The sequence below is a fragment of the Rhamphochromis longiceps genome, linkage group LG9, assembly GCF_057381845.1.
Source record: "Rhamphochromis longiceps isolate RC_006_pf linkage group LG9, R_longiceps_female_GT1.1, whole genome shotgun sequence".
Classification (NCBI taxonomy): Eukaryota; Metazoa; Chordata; class Actinopteri; order Cichliformes; family Cichlidae; genus Rhamphochromis; species Rhamphochromis longiceps.
The window spans coordinates 14,730,357-14,747,504 of record NC_140565.1 but is presented as its reverse complement, the minus strand read 5'-3'; the positions used below and the strand labels follow the sequence as shown (position 1 = coordinate 14,747,504).

General features: G+C 38.2%; 2 protein-coding genes across 2 annotated transcripts; one reads left to right on the top strand and one right to left on the bottom strand.

The window, feature by feature from the left end:
* Positions 1-9,387: 9,387 nt before the first annotated feature.
* LOC146662042 (protein FAM200C-like) lies at positions 9,388-12,742 on the top strand. The gene is made up of 3 exons (XM_085417878.1): positions 9,388-10,069; positions 10,427-10,830; positions 12,632-12,742. The coding sequence occupies exons 1-3, from the start codon at positions 9,388-9,390 to the stop codon at positions 12,740-12,742; spliced, it is 1,197 nt and encodes a 398-aa protein (XP_085274004.1).
* Positions 12,743-13,839: 1,097 nt separating this feature from the next.
* On the bottom strand, positions 13,840-15,427 carry LOC146662041 (homeobox protein NANOG-like). Its single transcript, XM_085417764.1, has 4 exons — positions 15,321-15,427; positions 14,877-15,097; positions 14,703-14,786; positions 13,840-14,563 (listed from the first exon to the last, which is right to left on the bottom strand). Exons 1-4 carry the CDS (start codon positions 15,346-15,348, stop codon positions 14,207-14,209), a joined length of 690 nt encoding a protein of 229 aa, XP_085273890.1. The 5' UTR covers positions 15,349-15,427; the 3' UTR covers positions 13,840-14,206.
* Positions 15,428-17,148: the final 1,721 nt, after the last annotated feature.

The following is a 17,148-nucleotide window of genomic DNA, read 5'->3' as shown; positions in this document are numbered from 1 at the left end:
CATGTGTGGGTTTGTCACAATGAGCATCTTTCACCTCGCACATGTGATACGGAGCTGCCATAAAATTGTAAAAATTACAACTTCAAGTTTTTCATTAACGCAGCTGCTCGTCAACCACAGCGTATTTAACTTGGACGTCTATAGCAGAGTCACAGATTGCTGATGGGAATAACGCTGAGTAATTAGCCGCTTTCCCACCACCATGACGGCTGACATGTGTGCAAGTGCAGAACAGTTTCTACAACAGCAGTTTCCAGCCTTGCAGGTTGAATCAGGGCCGGACAGTGTGTGTGTGTGTAATCGCGTGCTTGTGTGAAATCTTCTGACCACAGGACAGTCTGCCGCCCCGGAGTGTGGTTGCGGCAGCACAGCTCTGCCCCGCTGAGTCTAATGTGTAATCATTCCACTGCCAAAGTGACAGGAGGAGACTTCATGATGTGCAGCCACGAGAAGCCAGCAGTCCCCCCCCCCCATGTGAAATTTTCCAAACCAAGAAAATTAGCAGTTTTCAGTCTATTTAACCATACCCCAGGCCATGGCTTTTACACAGGCTGTGATGGAAGTGCAGAACCTCAGGCCAGCATACTGGAAGTTCCTGCTGCGTTTAACTCAGGACAGGTATGGATGTATGGACATTGTAAATGTCATCTTACTTTGAACCTCTGACCGCTTCTTCAAGGTCAAATAAGGTCATACTTAAAGTGTCTGTAAAAATATTCTTACAATTTTACTGAATTCGTTTGTATTGGCAGCATTTCAGAAATGATACTGGTGTGTGGGGATTCTAAATAGCACATTACAGTTTGCATCCAAATATCATGTCACATTTGACCTCTGACCTCACTATTATATTTCTCATTTGCCTTTCTTTCAAGTTGACCCCAGTATGAGACGCATGAGATGCCTGCAAAGAATTGTGGAGAGAAAGAGAATGAGCTGGCTAGTTAGTTAGAAATGTAATGTAGTGTAATAATAAATAATAAACTCAAGTTATTCATGTCCAGTTATTTACCAATCAATTCCTGTTATCCATTACCTACTCCTGCAAAATGTTTGTATATTTAAAGTAAACCTTTGTCATGATGTTATCTGATTTTTGCTGCACTACAAACTTCTCAAAGTACGTTTAAAAATACCAATGAAAACAAAATGAATATATGAAAATGACAGTACTACTACCCTTAAGAGTAAATAGTGCCCAGAGATTGAGCTGCCTTGCAGAGGCCTGTGTACTTGGAGTGCTTGTTGTTAATCAGGCTTTGATCCAAACCATACAAGAAGATATCAAAGTTACTTTGCAGGAATCTCACATAAACGAACAATATTTTAGATAAGTTGTCACTTTTATTCAACATCAGCTTTGTTCGTGTTGTCTTCAATAAAACTGTACAGGGCCTTTTCTCTCTCTGATTTTCTAGGTTTGCTCTGATGAACCGACAGGTGCTAGACATGTTTGGGACTCAGGCTTCCAGAGACTAAAGGCTTTGTGCCCAAACTGGACCCCCATTACACCACGGTGCCCAGCAAGACAGTGCTTCTACCGGGAGGTGACATCCAACTTGGATGATTTGGGACCAACAGATTGACTTTGGTTACCTCAACATGAAACTAACAGCCTGGTTGTTCTCTCTGAGGAACTTAAGGGTATTTTGTTTTTCTTTTAAAGGTGTGATGCTGCAGAAGTAGTGATGTGTTATGAAAAAGATATGCTTTGGATTGCACCCAAGTTCAAAACAGGGTTTCTTGAGGGTTAATTGTTGAGCTGTAGAAGCTCACTTACTGACAAAGACTGAACTTTACAGGTCAGTTGTTTGAAAAAAGTGAAACGTACAATTTCATTTTAGCTCTGTCATTTTTGTCAAAATTGACATGGACATTAATAAAAAGATTTGTTAGTCTTAATGAAAATGAAAAACAACGTAAATGATCTGAATGAACAACAGATTTTGCTAGATTGTCAGTTTGTATTTGACACGACGTAGTGATCTAGCAGCTGGGACAGTTCCTTCAATAACAAAATGCTTTTGAAAATAAAAATGATTGCGTGCGTTTCAACCACATTCTTTTTATCCTTTATACACAATCTGGATTTTGGCAAGTTACCTTTCAGTTTGCTCTGATTTTTGTGCTGTTCGAGTGGTTGTATTCACAGAGATTAAACCTCACAACTCCTGTTGGAGTAGCCACAACGATGTGTTTTGACACTGATTTAAAAGCAGGAAGAACGTGGGAAGAATTTTACACCCTGATCTTTTCTGAATGTGTGTTTAAAGGCAGGGAGACATATAATAATGTAGCCTTATTCAATCAGTTATCCATAGTAGCAGCGGGAGTTTTATGTAGATCCTCCAATACAAAACACAGAAGTACCATTTTAGCCAGATGGTTAAACTACAGTAGATAGTATTTATTTCAATTAATTTATCCACCTTAAGAGATACTTGGCAATTTTAGGAGTCATTTGTGGTCAAATTGATGTAGTAATAAATCTCACTGCAATTGACATTTACTAAAATTCACAGTTGGAAAATAAATCCATTCACACTGACAGCGTTAATTGACGCTGAGTAAGTTCACTTGTGAATCGCACTGAGACTCTTTGCTTGCACGTAAGAAACCAAATTATTACTTCAGTTGTTGTAGGGAGGGAAATGAACACATGCAATGTGATCACTTTAAACTTGCTTGGAATGTGCAAATTGTCTATGAACACACCTCTGCCTCATATTTTAAAAGGTGGGGTTATTTAAATGTATTGAATGTTACATGTAATTATGCTACAGTCTAAAGAGATTATTTGTTCAGTGCACTGACTATTGCAGTTAGCTTTGCAGTGATTGTAAGTTTGACTCGGTTTAATAAGTTTGGGTACTTGGATTTACATCCTCAGGCTCCGCATTGAGAATTTTAATCTAAATTTACTGGAAATTCCAAGTTGAACCCTGTCACTAAAATTCCACTTTGATCAACTGTGTAAACTGACGAATTTGGAGCATTTCCTTAAGGCTGCTGTGTTCTGTGAATAAAAAGAAACACTCAGCTCAATTTGGTTTTGGTTTTGATTTATGTATTTATTATTGTTTTTGGAAAGACATAATGTGTCTGCAGGAAAAGATGGTCGTTTACTGATAAATGAACACGTTTTACAGTTAATGAAATTCTGAGTATAAGGATACTACGTAAAGTTGTGAGTGTACAACACAAATTACATCATATCAGTATCAGAGTAAATACTTTACAGTATATTTTAACAGTAATCAGGAAAAATGTCATACCAGTGCAGTGTATCACATCCCAATTTACATTTATCAAATCTAGGAAGCAGACAGTATAACATTTTCCAAATATCATGCAGGGGACATTTAAATTAGCTTTTCTCTTGCAGCATCCTCGTCTAAAATTCGAAAAACTGTTTATTTGCACAGTCTGCACTTTGTCTGTGGAGGGCAGCAAAGATGCCCGCAGTGTTTCAGCTTAAGAAGAAGAAAGAATTAACGGAAGTAAGCACAAGCGATTTCAAGTTTTTTGAGAATGTGACTGCTACTGCTATTATGTGTATAGCAGTGTTTTAAAATATAAATTAAAATTTGTTTAACATTAATTCCCAAACGATGTCGCATGACAAGTGCAAACTTAAAATATTTTAGAATCCAAGCAAACCTACTGTATGACTTTATACTAATGTATATATATATATATATATATATATATATATATATATATATATATATATATATATATATATATAACATTAAGATTATATACAAGCTAGTACATGCATATTATTTCTTAATTAAAAAAACATTTTTAGAACAACAAAACACCACAATCATCACCATGGTTTTGTTAATACACTCACAAAACCAAAGAAGAGTAAAAATCTATGATAGCAACAAGAAGTCTACACATGACTCATGATTACGTAGTGGCTATAGTAAAATGCTCCAAGATCTAACCCCATACTTACATTTTCTGTTTTCAGAAAGAAAGAATTCTTATCTGGGGTTTAAATTCACAACAACAAAGATACATACAGGGGGAGGACATAAGAAGTATGACCACTTAATTCCGTAGATGAGAATTGTTCCAAATCAAGTCAAACTTTCAAAAGCTCTGTAAAACTCAATTTTACACTGATGGACATATCTGAGGGAAATGTCAGTCTTATCTTTGCAAATTCCTGCAATTAGTTTGTCACAATGCATATTTCAAGTACTTATTATCTATTGACTACAAAAATGCAAAGATCCTGTGACCATGAGCACTGATAATCCGATTGTTAAGTGATGACGTGACGAATCCTACTTCCGGGCCTAAAGTAGTCTGCGTTTAATATGGCTTTTGTGTTGTTAACATGTTTAATGTTATGTATTTTCTTCTATTTAATCTCAAAAAGCTCCTAAAACAGTCAGTGATCACTGTTGACCTCCCTCGGCTTTTATTACCGCTAATCATTTATTTAAGCTCAGTTTTTAAAACCTTAGGATGTAACTACAGCCAAGCCCATGCAGCAGCATATGAATGACTAACCTCGTATTGTGGATGGATTATCTCAGTTGTTCTCCTGGCTGAAGTTTGGTCCTTTTACAGCATCCTGCCATGCAATTACATTTGTTCCTGACCACCGAGAACACTCACGGTAACTTTTATCGAGTGGAAAAAAAGTTAGCTTGTTTATATCATGCTAACATAGCTGTGTCGCTAGCGGTCACATAGCACATCATTATATACCAGCTAGCCCAACTTCAGTAACCCTACAAACGTCACTGCTGTTTAGTTCCTGTCTTCATTTATGCTGGAAGTGATAACATAGCTGTACGTTTTAATTTGTTTCCAAAACCCCGCAGTAAGGACATGCTATATTGTATTTAGATAGAAGCTAGCGAGCTAACTCCCTGCTAACTTCTAACTCCGTTAAATGTCATAAATTCCGTTTTCATGGATGTGTGGATGTTAAACTCAATTGTTACACCTGGTAGAGCAGAACGCTGATCATTTTATTAAAGATGAAAGACTTTAGACAGTTTTTCAACTCTCAGTAATGCCATAGTGATCGTTTGATATATGGACCTGCAGCGGAGTTTAGGCCCAGACACGGCTAGTGACGTCAGACTGAACAACCGGATTAAGAACTCATGCTTGGAAATGAGAACACAACACACATTTGGTATATAATATTAAGATAAACTTTAAGAAAATAAAATAACTTTGTAATTGGTACCTATCACACTAAAGTCATGTAAATGTGTTTTGTTTTATTTATTTTTTTCTAGTGCTGTCAGCGTTAATCTCGTTAAAATGACGTTAACGCCATAACTGCATTAACGCAGCAAATCTCCATTAGCGAGTTAACGCGGATCGCCCCGTGCCCTGCTGCCCCATTCAAAATCATCACGACCACAACGACCGTGAAAATAGTTGGATCTACACTGCTGCTCAATCACAGTGGCCTGATCATCAATGTTTTTCATTAGCAAACTAGCAAAGTTGATGGTGGTGGTGTGCGTGTCTGTGTGAGTGAAAGACAGAGAGAGAGAGTGAGCCACAGATTTTCTTTTATAACCTTCATTTTTTTGGACGCACAGTGTGAGCAATCGGGTGGCATCAGAGCATTGGGCCGTATAGTGTGAGACCCTGCATCGTGACCTACGAACTTCTAACCCCTGCGAGTCAATCGTACAGTTTGAGCAGAAGCTGAATAACGCACAGTGTATGCCCAGCTTTACGCTGATGGGAATGCAAATTAGTGATGGGTCGTTCGCGAACGAAATGGCTCTTAGAGCCGGCTCTTTGACGTGAACGACGCGAGCCGGCTCCTTATCGCGAGCCGTCACGTGGGTTTTTTTTTTTTTCTTTCTCTCAGCCTCTCTCTCGCACTTTTTTTCCGCTTCACTCTGCACGCGAGCCTTGTGCTTTACGCTGGGCAGAGGGGGGAGGGGCGGTAGTTACACTCAGTAGCACAGGAACAGAGCCAGAGAGAGAGAAAGAGAGGCAGGGACAACAACATTAGAAAGGTATAGTAATCATCCACAACTATTTTCGGTTGCAGATGATAAAGGATTGAGAAAGTTTATTCATGCAGGTCCATATGACAGAGAATATGCATGTTCTTTTAGTTTTCATATTATAATTTATATTTAATTGTGTTGTGGTTTGCAGTGTTTTGTGTTCTTTTCACTTTAAATTTGTGAAAGGAAAAAGCTGAAAATTTAAATAGTTAAAACTTGAAATGTGAATAGTTGATTTTTGTATTATATGATTTATTTATTACATTTTATGTGGAGTGAATAAATAAAAGTATATTTACGGTGGCCCCTAGAGACAAAGCACATACAAACTTCAAATCACGTACGAACTCTGAAGCATGTACAAACTCCAAAACACGTAAAAACACGTACAAACTCCGAAGCACGTAAAAACTCAGAAGCATATAAAAACTCAGAAGCACATAAAAACTCAAAACACGTACAAAAGACAACAGAAATGCTCCAGGATGCTCGGCGCAGTGTTGAGCCTTTGTTATCTTGTGGCTACACAAGCCAGCAAGTACCAACGACCGGCTTTGGTGTGTGGTAATAACAGGTAAATGAACTTTTTTTAAAATTATTTGAATATATATATGAGTGCCTGTGTTTAAATACACAAACAATACACACATGCTTTCAATTGTGTAATTTAAGTGATCTAGTAGCTCTGCTTTGGAAGTTCAGTTCATGCTAGAAATGTGTTTTGGAGTTTGTACGTGTTTTGTCTCTAGGGGCCACCGCATATATTTATATATAAACATATATAAATAAAACCACTTTTTACGTTAGTAATTCCTTTTGTGCATAATTTTATATTATTGTTAATAATAAATTAATTAAAGCAACAAAACAACCTGAAGAGCCGGTTCGGAGCTGAAAGAGCCGGCTCTTTTTAGTGAGCCGAACCGAAAGAGCCGGATCTCTAAAAAGAGCCGGAAATCCCATCACTAATGCAAATAACAGAAAACATTTATGTTCCTCACATTGCTCAGTTGGGAAGCAGACATTGAATGCTTTCCACATATTGGCAGAAGTGTTGCTAATAATATAGTCTAGTTTATCTTTGATGTGTATTCGTCACATATAGCTTCAGATTTCTCACAGATTCTGTAACCAGTGTGTAATCCTTTGAAGTGGTCAAAGAAAGGCCAGCAGTTTGAATTTCAGCTGTATCCTCTCTGTTTCTTTAATTTTAAAACTAGCCAATTTAAAGTCTACAATTTGTTTTCTAGAAGCTTTTTCATACGATTTAAGGTTATTTTGGGGGTGCCTTATATGCATCCACAGGTGTGCCACCAATTTACTCAAATGGACTCTACTAACCTATCAGAAGCTTCTTAAGCTCAGAATGGAATTGTCTGGAGTTTTCTTATTAATTACAGACAGAATAAACTTAGTGTATATATACTATATGATGAAAGTGATCAAAAATAGACAGTGCTCTCTCTCCTTATTGTGACATTTAACTAATTCAGAAGATACCAACAGCCTTCCATTTCACAGTTTCTGGACACTTGTGCCGGGCAGTACAGCATGAATTGTCCAAAGCAGAAAGCCATCACAAATGCATTATTAAGTGACTTGATTATTGGTTGCAACCAGGTGCATGTGTCTGTGGGTTTATGATGGGCGTTGATGTGGATCGTTAGCCTTGACATTGTTTACATTGACTTATGTGGGTGATTTAGTGATTTAGTGTCAGAGACTTTTACAATGTAGAGGTGCATTTCAAAGAAGGTGAAACTACCATTTGCTACCTTATAAACTCAGTAATGTTCTCCACATGATCACAAAGATCTAAATTAGAGGTGTAAGTCATTATTTGTGTGTAATATTGGTATAATTTGGCTTATTTTAAAACATTTTACACATATAAGGTTTCAATACTCACTGAAATAATGCAGATTTCATGCAAAAATATATTTAAAGAGCAGCTGTATTTGCTCTGAAACATTTGAAATTATAAACTATGTGCACAAATCTTCTGATAATAGAAAGTAAATCAAATATCGGTGCAAAGATCAAACTGGTTGCTTGTTTGAAACAACCAGAGCAGGAAGTTAAATCAAAATCATCTAACACAGATCTAGTTGATATGAAAGCAGAACAAGTTAAACTGTTCTCAACTCACCGGTGAGAAATATCCATAAAAATCATGATTTACACCAGCTGCAGCTCACAGTCAACAACTCATTAGTTTTGGTTTTTTTACTAGATGAGAATTTTTCACATCATATGTCCATCATGTATTTCTTTTCCCCCCCCTCTTTATTTATAAAGTTTTGCACATGTAATTTGACATTTCAGGACCAATACAGCAAGTACCAACCGATATAAAGACATATATCAAAACAGATTAGGCCATTAAAATTCGGATGATAACAATAAAACAGAAAAAAGAAAGAGAAAAAAAAGGAAGAAAAACAAAAAACAACAACCCACGCACAGAAAACAACAACAAAAAAACAAACAAACAAAAAAATTATTAAAAAATCAACTCCCTCCCAGAACCAGAACAAAAAAACCCCCCATGGTACAAAAGTTTAGTCTGTTGTAAGTGTTTTCAATGAATTAAAGTAAATGATAAAAGGCTTATTAACATTTCCTCTGAGTCTAAATTGTATTTTCTCCATTTTTAAAAAGAACATAACATCTTCCAGCCAACGTGATCGGGCTGGAGGGTGATGAGCTTTCCAAAACAGAAAAATTCTATGTCGTGCCAGCAGTGAAGTGAAAGCGATAATATCCAGTTGCTTACGACTAAGGTTCAGGGTGCCGTCCTCAGAAACACCAAAAATGGCAACTAGTGGACATGGTTTGAGAGTAACGCTCAAAACATGAGAGAGCACTTCAGAGTAAAAAGTCCAGTATAATTGAAGTGACGGGCAGGCAAAAAACATATGAGTTAAATCACAGGGGGAGGTGTTGCATCTGTTGCACAGGTCAGGAATGCTGGGGTATATTTTAGATAGTCTAGATCAGTGGTTCTTAACATGGGTTCGATTGAACCCTAGGGGTTCGGTGAGTCGGTCTCAGGGGTTCGGCAGAGCCTCCACTGCGGAGGTCGCAGAGGTCCAGCCACGCCCGAATTATCGTGTAAATTTGTGATGACACGCCCCCTTCTGGCCATCACTGGCTGCAGACAATCATGCTACACTGCTTGGCCAATCAGGGCTGCGGGGAATGTAGCGCGCGCAGTAGTCAACATGTGAATGTCGTGGTAGTACTTCGCGTGATTTTTTTTTTAACATTTTAATCCATACTAACTATGTCGGGCAAAAAAAGAAAGTGGTTGGACGAATATGTACAATATGGATTTACATGTATCACGGAACGTGATGGGAGTGAGCGTCCTATCTGCATGATTTGCAACGCCAAGTTGAGCAACTCTAGTCTCGCACCGGCAAAACTAAAGGAACACTTCTTGAAGCTGCATGGAGACGGGGAATACAAGAACACAACACTTGCTGAATTCAAGGTGAAGAGAGCCAGATTCGATGAAAGGCCCACTCTGCCTGCTCTTGGATTTGTACCCGTTAACAAACCGATCCTCACAGCATCGTACGAAGTTGCTTACCTGATCGCAAAGCAGGGCAAGCCACACACCATTGGTGAAACACTCGTGAAACCAGCCGCGTTAAAGATGGCAAATCTGATGCTCGGAACAGCGGCCGAAGGTAAATTATCACAAATTCCTCTTTCAAATGACACCGTCAGCGACAGAATAGAAGACATGAGTAAAGACATCTTGGCTCAAGTAGTCGCCGATCTGATTTCAAGCCCGGCAAAATTCAGCCTTCAGCTCGATGAGAGCACAGACGTTGCTAATCTAAGCCAGCTTACTGTTTTTGTGCGCTATGTGAAAGATGACATGATAAAAGAAGATTTTTTATTTTGTAAGCATCTTACAACAACAACTAAGGCAGCCGATGTGAAGAAGCTTGTGGATGACTTCTTCGGAGACAACAATCTTTCATGGGACATGGTTTCTGCAGTTTGTACAGACGGAGCTCCCGTCATGCTGGGAAGAAACTCTGGTTTTGGTGCGCTAGTAAAAGCCGATGCACCACACATCATTGTGACTCATTGTATTTTGCACAGGCATGCATTGGCAACAAAAACCTTGCCTCCAAAAATGGCAGAAGTATTAAAAACCGTGGTGGAATGTGTGAACTATGTGCGAAATAGTGCTCTGAGGCACCGCATCTTCAGTGAGCTGTGTAAAGAAATGGGCTCTGAATTCGAGGTACTTCTGTACCATTCTAATGTTCGGTGGTTATCCTGGGGACAGGTGCTGAATCGTGTTTTTGCCATGCGTGTGGAATTAGCCCTGTTTTTGCAAGAGCACCAACACTGTCATGCAGATTGCTTCAAAAATCCTGAGTTCATTCTCATTTTAGCGTACATGGCTGATATATTCGCAGCTCTCAATCATCTCAATCAGCAGATGCAGGGTGGTGGAGTCAATATCATAGAAGCGGAAGAACACCTGAAGGCTTTTCAAAAAAAGCTAACGTTATGGAAACGACGAACAGAGAACAACAACTTTGCAAACTTCCCCCTTCTGGACAACTGTGTAAGTAAGGTCGAAGATGTGTCTGGAATCGGAGATGTTTCTGTATCCACGGAACTGAAGCAAACAATTGCAACGCACTTAGATGAGCTTGCAAAGTCTCTCGACAGATATTTCCCTACAAGAGAGTCATATCCAGCATGGGTGAGACAGCCGTTCACGTTTGCTGTTGAGACAGCAGATGTCAATGATGAATACCTTGACGAAATCATTGAAATTCAGCAGAGCCAGGTTCAACAGCAACTCTTCAGAACAACAACACTCTCAACGTTTTGGTGTCGACAAATGGACAAGTATCCAATTATTGCTAAGAAAGCCCTGGATTTTTTTATACCATTTGTTACAACATATCTTTGCGAGCAATCCTTTTCGACGATGCTGGACATAAAAACGAAGAAAAGGAACAGACTTTTCTGTGAAAATGACATGAGACTGGCACTTGCCAAGGTGAAGCCACGCATATCTGAACTGGTCTCTCAAAGGCAACAGCAGAAGTCACACTGATTTGCAGGTATGTAATTTGTTGTAAGTTCATGCATTGTGTTGGTTTTGTTCTTTGAACAAGGTGATGTTCATGTACGGCTCATTTTGTGCACCAGTAAAAAAACATATCTATGTCTTGAATTTGAAAAAAAAAAAAAATTTCACTAAAGAGGGGTTCGGTGAATGCGCATATGAAACTGGTGGGGTTCGGTACCTCCAACAAGGTTAAGAACCACTGGTCTAGATGTTGAGAAGTGTAATCTGTATACCGTCTTAAACTGAATAAGGGAGAGTCTTGCACATGAGGCTGAAGAATGAATTCTGTCAATTACTTTTGGCAATTACTAAACACAAGATTTTACGACTTGTAAAGTGTAACATGCATGCACTTTTTAACATCCTATCAAATATTATAGATTATGATGTTAGAGCCAGTATTTAATCCTAGAAATGTCGTCATTTGTTGGAAGAAAATGAATGGCACTGACTGAAACATTTCCAACATATATAAAGTTGACTTTATCAGTCTCCTGCATGAGCCTTGATCTACTGCACCAACTCTGAGGAAAAAAGCAAAAACAGACGTACATTACATGTTAATTCTTTCTTTCTTTTTTTTACTTTAACTGAGATTCACTGAGTCTTGTCAAAACAGCCTATGTTTTATATTTAAATGGCAAGAAAATAAAATCTACAAGAAATAAACCTGTAAAACAGGATAAAACGTGTGTAGCTCCCATGTTGAAAACTGCAGATGACATGGAAGTCTTTTAAATCTTTGTGAAAACCACCAGCATGTGGTTTGGCAAGACCAAGGTGGAAGAAATCCTCATCTGAAGCTTTGCTGAACATAACGATTTCTCTCAGGTCGTCATGATTTGGTCTTTATCCTAATCAAGTCCTAAATGTTGTTGATTTGTTTGTTGCTTTATAAATTATGTGTAGAGTTCTGAGGTCAACCAAGTCTTTAAATTTAAGAGTATTTAATAAAAAGTGGATTTGATGGTTCTGTTGATGTGGTTTTATTTATGATCCCTATTACACTTTGTGTGTGTTTTACAGGTTATCGATATATTCATAATGACCATGATGGTTTGTGATTTATTATCACCGGAAGAAGTTTGTTCTTTCAGATAATTTATTTTAATTCTATGTTATTTATCATCAGACTCCTGAATAGTATGAGTTTTGTTTGCTCAGATTCAGTGTTAATCGATTATAGAAAAACCAAGTCTTCAATTTCTTAGTTTTTTTGTAGTTCATTTAGAAGTTGTTCCAAGTTACTTCCACAATAACTTTGTGTCATCTGCAAACAATATGACTTCTGTGTCTTTGAAATTACTTAGCTGAATGTACAATATCAATCCACATTCACTCAGTTAATGATGCATTCATTAATCTGTATGCCTCTTGTATTTCATTGCTCAAATTCAGGACATTGAAAAACACCTTATGTCATAATGCTTTTCAGAAACTCTCAAAGACAACATTACATGGATTATTAGACTCAGTGCTGCTCATTTATTGACTTGATTTTTCATTCCTGCAGCTTCGCTGTTCTGACAGCTCCACTCAGGCTCTGCTGGACACCACTGTGCTCCTGCTGCAAGGCGCCTGGTTTCTGGTACGCTTCCCAGTCATGATCATGGTGGCACTGTGAGCAAGAACCTGGCAACCTCCAGCCACCATGCCCCATCGTAACATTCCTTGACAGATCCCAACACAGCCCTGGTACAAACATACATGGCCATCAGGAGCATCCTACACTTTAAATGAGCTGACTTCAGGTGTTCAGTAAGGGGAAGATTTAATAACATTGCACGTTTCATTTCAAGACTCTGTAGTCACAGAGCAGAGAGTAGAAAAGGTGACAATAAAATGTTTTTGGAGCTTTACCAAGTAATCAGCATCAGACTTGTTAACAATTAAAATAAAACCCAACATTTAGAGTCTTAGGAAGATAATCACAGAGGCAAAAACTTTCCACTGTATCGTCTCAGGTTTCTTAAAATGAAGTCTGAGGTAGGGTTGTTATTTGAGGTATTCCTGGAAAAATCTTTTTGTCCATTTGAAAGCTCCAGATTCTTTAGATTATCTGTCTCATACTTTGATTGTGAATATAGAGGATTGTAGCTCAAGTTAACATGGAAAGATAGAGGTTTAAAGTCTCTAAAACATTTGGACCCATATGGAAAAGATATATATAAATCTTATAAAGTTTGGATCTGTCTTGTGTGAAACTTGTATGAAAAGCATATAAGAGTGGAAACAGATATAAGATCCCTTGAAAAATTAGATAATGAAACTTGTATGTTTTGGATACTTACTAAAACAATATATGAAAGTAATGAGAAAGTGGCCACTTTCATGAGTATATCACATATAAGTTTTTACTATTTCTTTTCCATATGCGGATGTTCAGTCTCTGACAGAAGGTTTGGAGACATGTAGAAAGTTCAGTTTGAATGGGTGAAACTAATATTTTATTTACAGTTTCTCACACACAAGGAAGGAATTTTCTTCATGTACAATATTTTTTACAACAAATACAACAAAATGAAACAAAACACATTTTGATGAATTCATCTCTTAATCTTATATGCAGAATTTCTGATGGTGTTTTCTCTGATATCCCAGTATGTATTTTGGCTATTTTGACTATTTACAGTAGCCGGAGCCTACTGAATTCTAATATTTCTAAAATCCATTGGATATTGAATTCCCCCCTCCCCCTTTACTGAAAGCGATCAAATCTGAGACTATGTTGAGCTACATGAAGACAATAAAAATAATAAAACAAAAAGTCCTGGGTTGTTTATATTCCATTCAGTGCTGAACTGGTGTTCAAATCAAATTTTATTAGTCAAATACACAGTCATACAAAGTACAACATGCAATGAAATTCCTGTGTCCTGGGGCTGCGGATGTAGCCGCACCAGGAAGAAACCAAAAAGACAAAAAGACAGTGAAAATTCGTACATCAGGGACAAGAGGAAAAAAAGGACCTCTAAAACAGTAACAGTAAAAAAAAGGTGTTGATGGGCTTTCCAGGGACATCGGTATGCAGGGGAGAGACGATGTTTGGGTTTGGTGCCTCCAATTTCACAGACAGTCTAAATGTCTGTCACTCGTCACCAGGTCTGTCAATTTCTTGTTGAAGAGCCGTGAGCTTCTCCAAGATCTTATCCATGTTGTGTTCAATGAGAACAGTCTGAGTACTCACAGCTCTTCCCATTGCTTCGATCATAGTGGACATTTTTGCTGGGTTTTGAACAGCTGTGTCGTATTCGTGATGCCCGTTGCCTGGTGGCATTGACCAGCCAAACATCTGAGGGGAGTCGGGGAGGGTCCATTGAGGTCCAGCCGCAGAATTGCCCACAGCATGAGAATAGTGGGCCTGATTATCTGCACCCATTCTCATTGAATTTACCTGGTGCTGGGTGTACCGCTCCCTGAACGGGGGCTGTCTCTCTCCCTGAAACTGAAGGGGACAAGGGGACTGTCAGTAAAACGAGAATAGTTGTTTTAAATTATTGGCATTACACTTTTTTAAATACAGTCAATTCCCCAGATAATGACAGAATCAGAAACAATTCTGTTTAATAATAGGAGATACTTACATGAAGTGGGACATCCTGATTCACATGCTGAGAATGTGAACTCCTCCTAAACTTACTCCGTTTGTTTTGAAACCAAGTTTTTACCTAAAGATAGAAGAAAACAGAAAACATTTAGTCAGTACAATGGACCCAAAATTCAATTTCTTATGTTGTAGTAAGTTGAAAAACACTCACCTGTCTGTAGGTCAGACCTGTCATCTCTGCCAACTGTTTCATCTCCCTTGGCTCATAGTAATGTTTCAAATTAAAGTGATGGACAAGAATATTCAACTGTCTCTCTGTGAACACCACCCGGGCCTTTCCTTTAGGTTTCTCTGGAGCAGTGCTGGGATGGTGCAGAGTGGCAGTGATGTTGCCATCCTGGCTTCTTGGGACAGCAAAATCTTGTTTCTCTTCTGAGACAGCAGGAAAAAAAAGTTTTTAAAAAGTAAATTGCTGAGTCTGAAACACAACAGTTTCCCAGAAAAAAAGTGGGATATTTATACATTATTCAGAACCAAGAGTCACTTCTGCCATCAGGACTTACAACACAGAGTGAAAGAGTATTTTTGCAAGTTGTCTTAGAGGTTAGCCAACTCTATTCATGTAGCTCACCAGGCAACAATGCTGAGTACATACCTGGAGAAAAGTGCATCCCATGTTCCATCTTTGAAGTCCCAGTGATTAAAGCAGGAAAGCTGGAATAAGTATCTCTGATGAAAGGGCTCCAAACCAAGCAGGATAGTGCTGTGTATCCTAAGGCTGATTTAAGAGCAATTCTGGGCTTTTAAGGAGGTTTGTGGGTGTGGGCAGGATTGTGGGGGGTTGAGCTTCTTCCTTTGTGAGTCGCTTTACCCTACCAAGTTTCAACCAACTGGCATCATTTAAATTTCTTTAAAATGCTGTTTCTGAGGTCTGAAAACAGAAAGTACAGTTAGAAAGCAGCCGTACAAATGAGCTTTACCAAATCCTTCCACCTCACACTTTATAAAATCTCAAAAATGTAATGCCTAAAATTACTGTTTTACTTTCAATTTAACCTCTTACCCATTACTTTAGTGTCCGTTTTAACTGCTCTTAAATTAGCAAAAAAAAAAAAAATTCAACACCAAATTCAGTTCGGTGGGTCGTTCAATGGGTCGTTCAATGGGTCGTTCAGTGCGTTGTTCAGTAGGTTGTTTAGTGGGTTGTTCAGTGGGTCTTTCATTTGGTCGTTCTTTGGGTTGTTCAGTCAGTGGGTGAGTGAAAGCAAGATTAAGTGGAAAGTGTCTATGTGAGTGGAAAGAACTTTCCACTCACATAGATCATTTTTGCAAATGCATCCTCACACTAATTTGATCTCCAGGCGTTCAGTTGCACCTTTGTGTAAACCCCCAAAGCAGCTTTTTAAGGTCAAAACAAGTTTTTCAAACTCTGACAAACCATTAAAAAAATCTGACACTGAATATCACGATGACCACTGACCACTCGTTTTGTCTTCATTAACTTTATTAAATGAAACAGTTTAAAAGTGGCAACTGAAATTACACCAATTGAACTCAGCATCTTTGAAAATGTTTTAAAATAAGCAAAATTATACCAATATTACATACAACTAATGACTTACATAATTAAGATATTTTTGATCATGTGGAGAACATTACTGAGTTTATAAGGTAGCACATGGTAGCTTTCACCTTTGAAATGCACCTCTACATTGTAAAAGTCTCTGACACTAAAACACCCACATAAGTCGATGTAAACAATAGCAAGGCTAACGATCCACAACAACACTCGTCATAAACCCACGGACACATGCATCTGGCCTCCTCTGGCTCATTCAGAATTAGAGACGCACCCAGTTCAGCCAGTGACCACTAAACATACGCTAATGTGTCTTTTAGAGTTCCTGTATCACACCCTGCTACCTCTGATTAATTATCAGGTCAATGCAGACAGATGGCACCAGGGCCATGAGAGATAAATAAAGGTTTCTGTGTTGACTTGAAGTAATTTCAAAGACACAGAAGTCATATTATGTGCAAATGACACAAAGTTATTGTGGAAGTAACTTGGAAAAACTTCTGAATGAACTAGAAAATCAATTTAACTGAGTTCTCGGTTATTTCTATAATCAGTTAACACTGAGTCTGAGCAAAACAAAACTCATACTATTCAGGAGTCTGATAAATAACAAAGAATTATAAAAGTAATTATGTTGAGGTTCATTAAAAGTAACTCGTTAAATGTACATATGTTTTGAAATCTCATGCTGTTATCTGGCTGTGCCATTACCATGGTGACGTGGACGCCATGGCAGGAAATACTTGGTGGACGCTTCTCCTTATATGTTCACTTTAAAAAAAAAAAAAAAAGTTGCAGCTCGACGCTCCTATTAAAATAGAGGACGTTTTTGGCTCAATCAAGTGTATGCGAGCGGTAAGGCCCCAGGCTCCGACAGATTTCCAGCTGAGTTGTTAAAAAAATT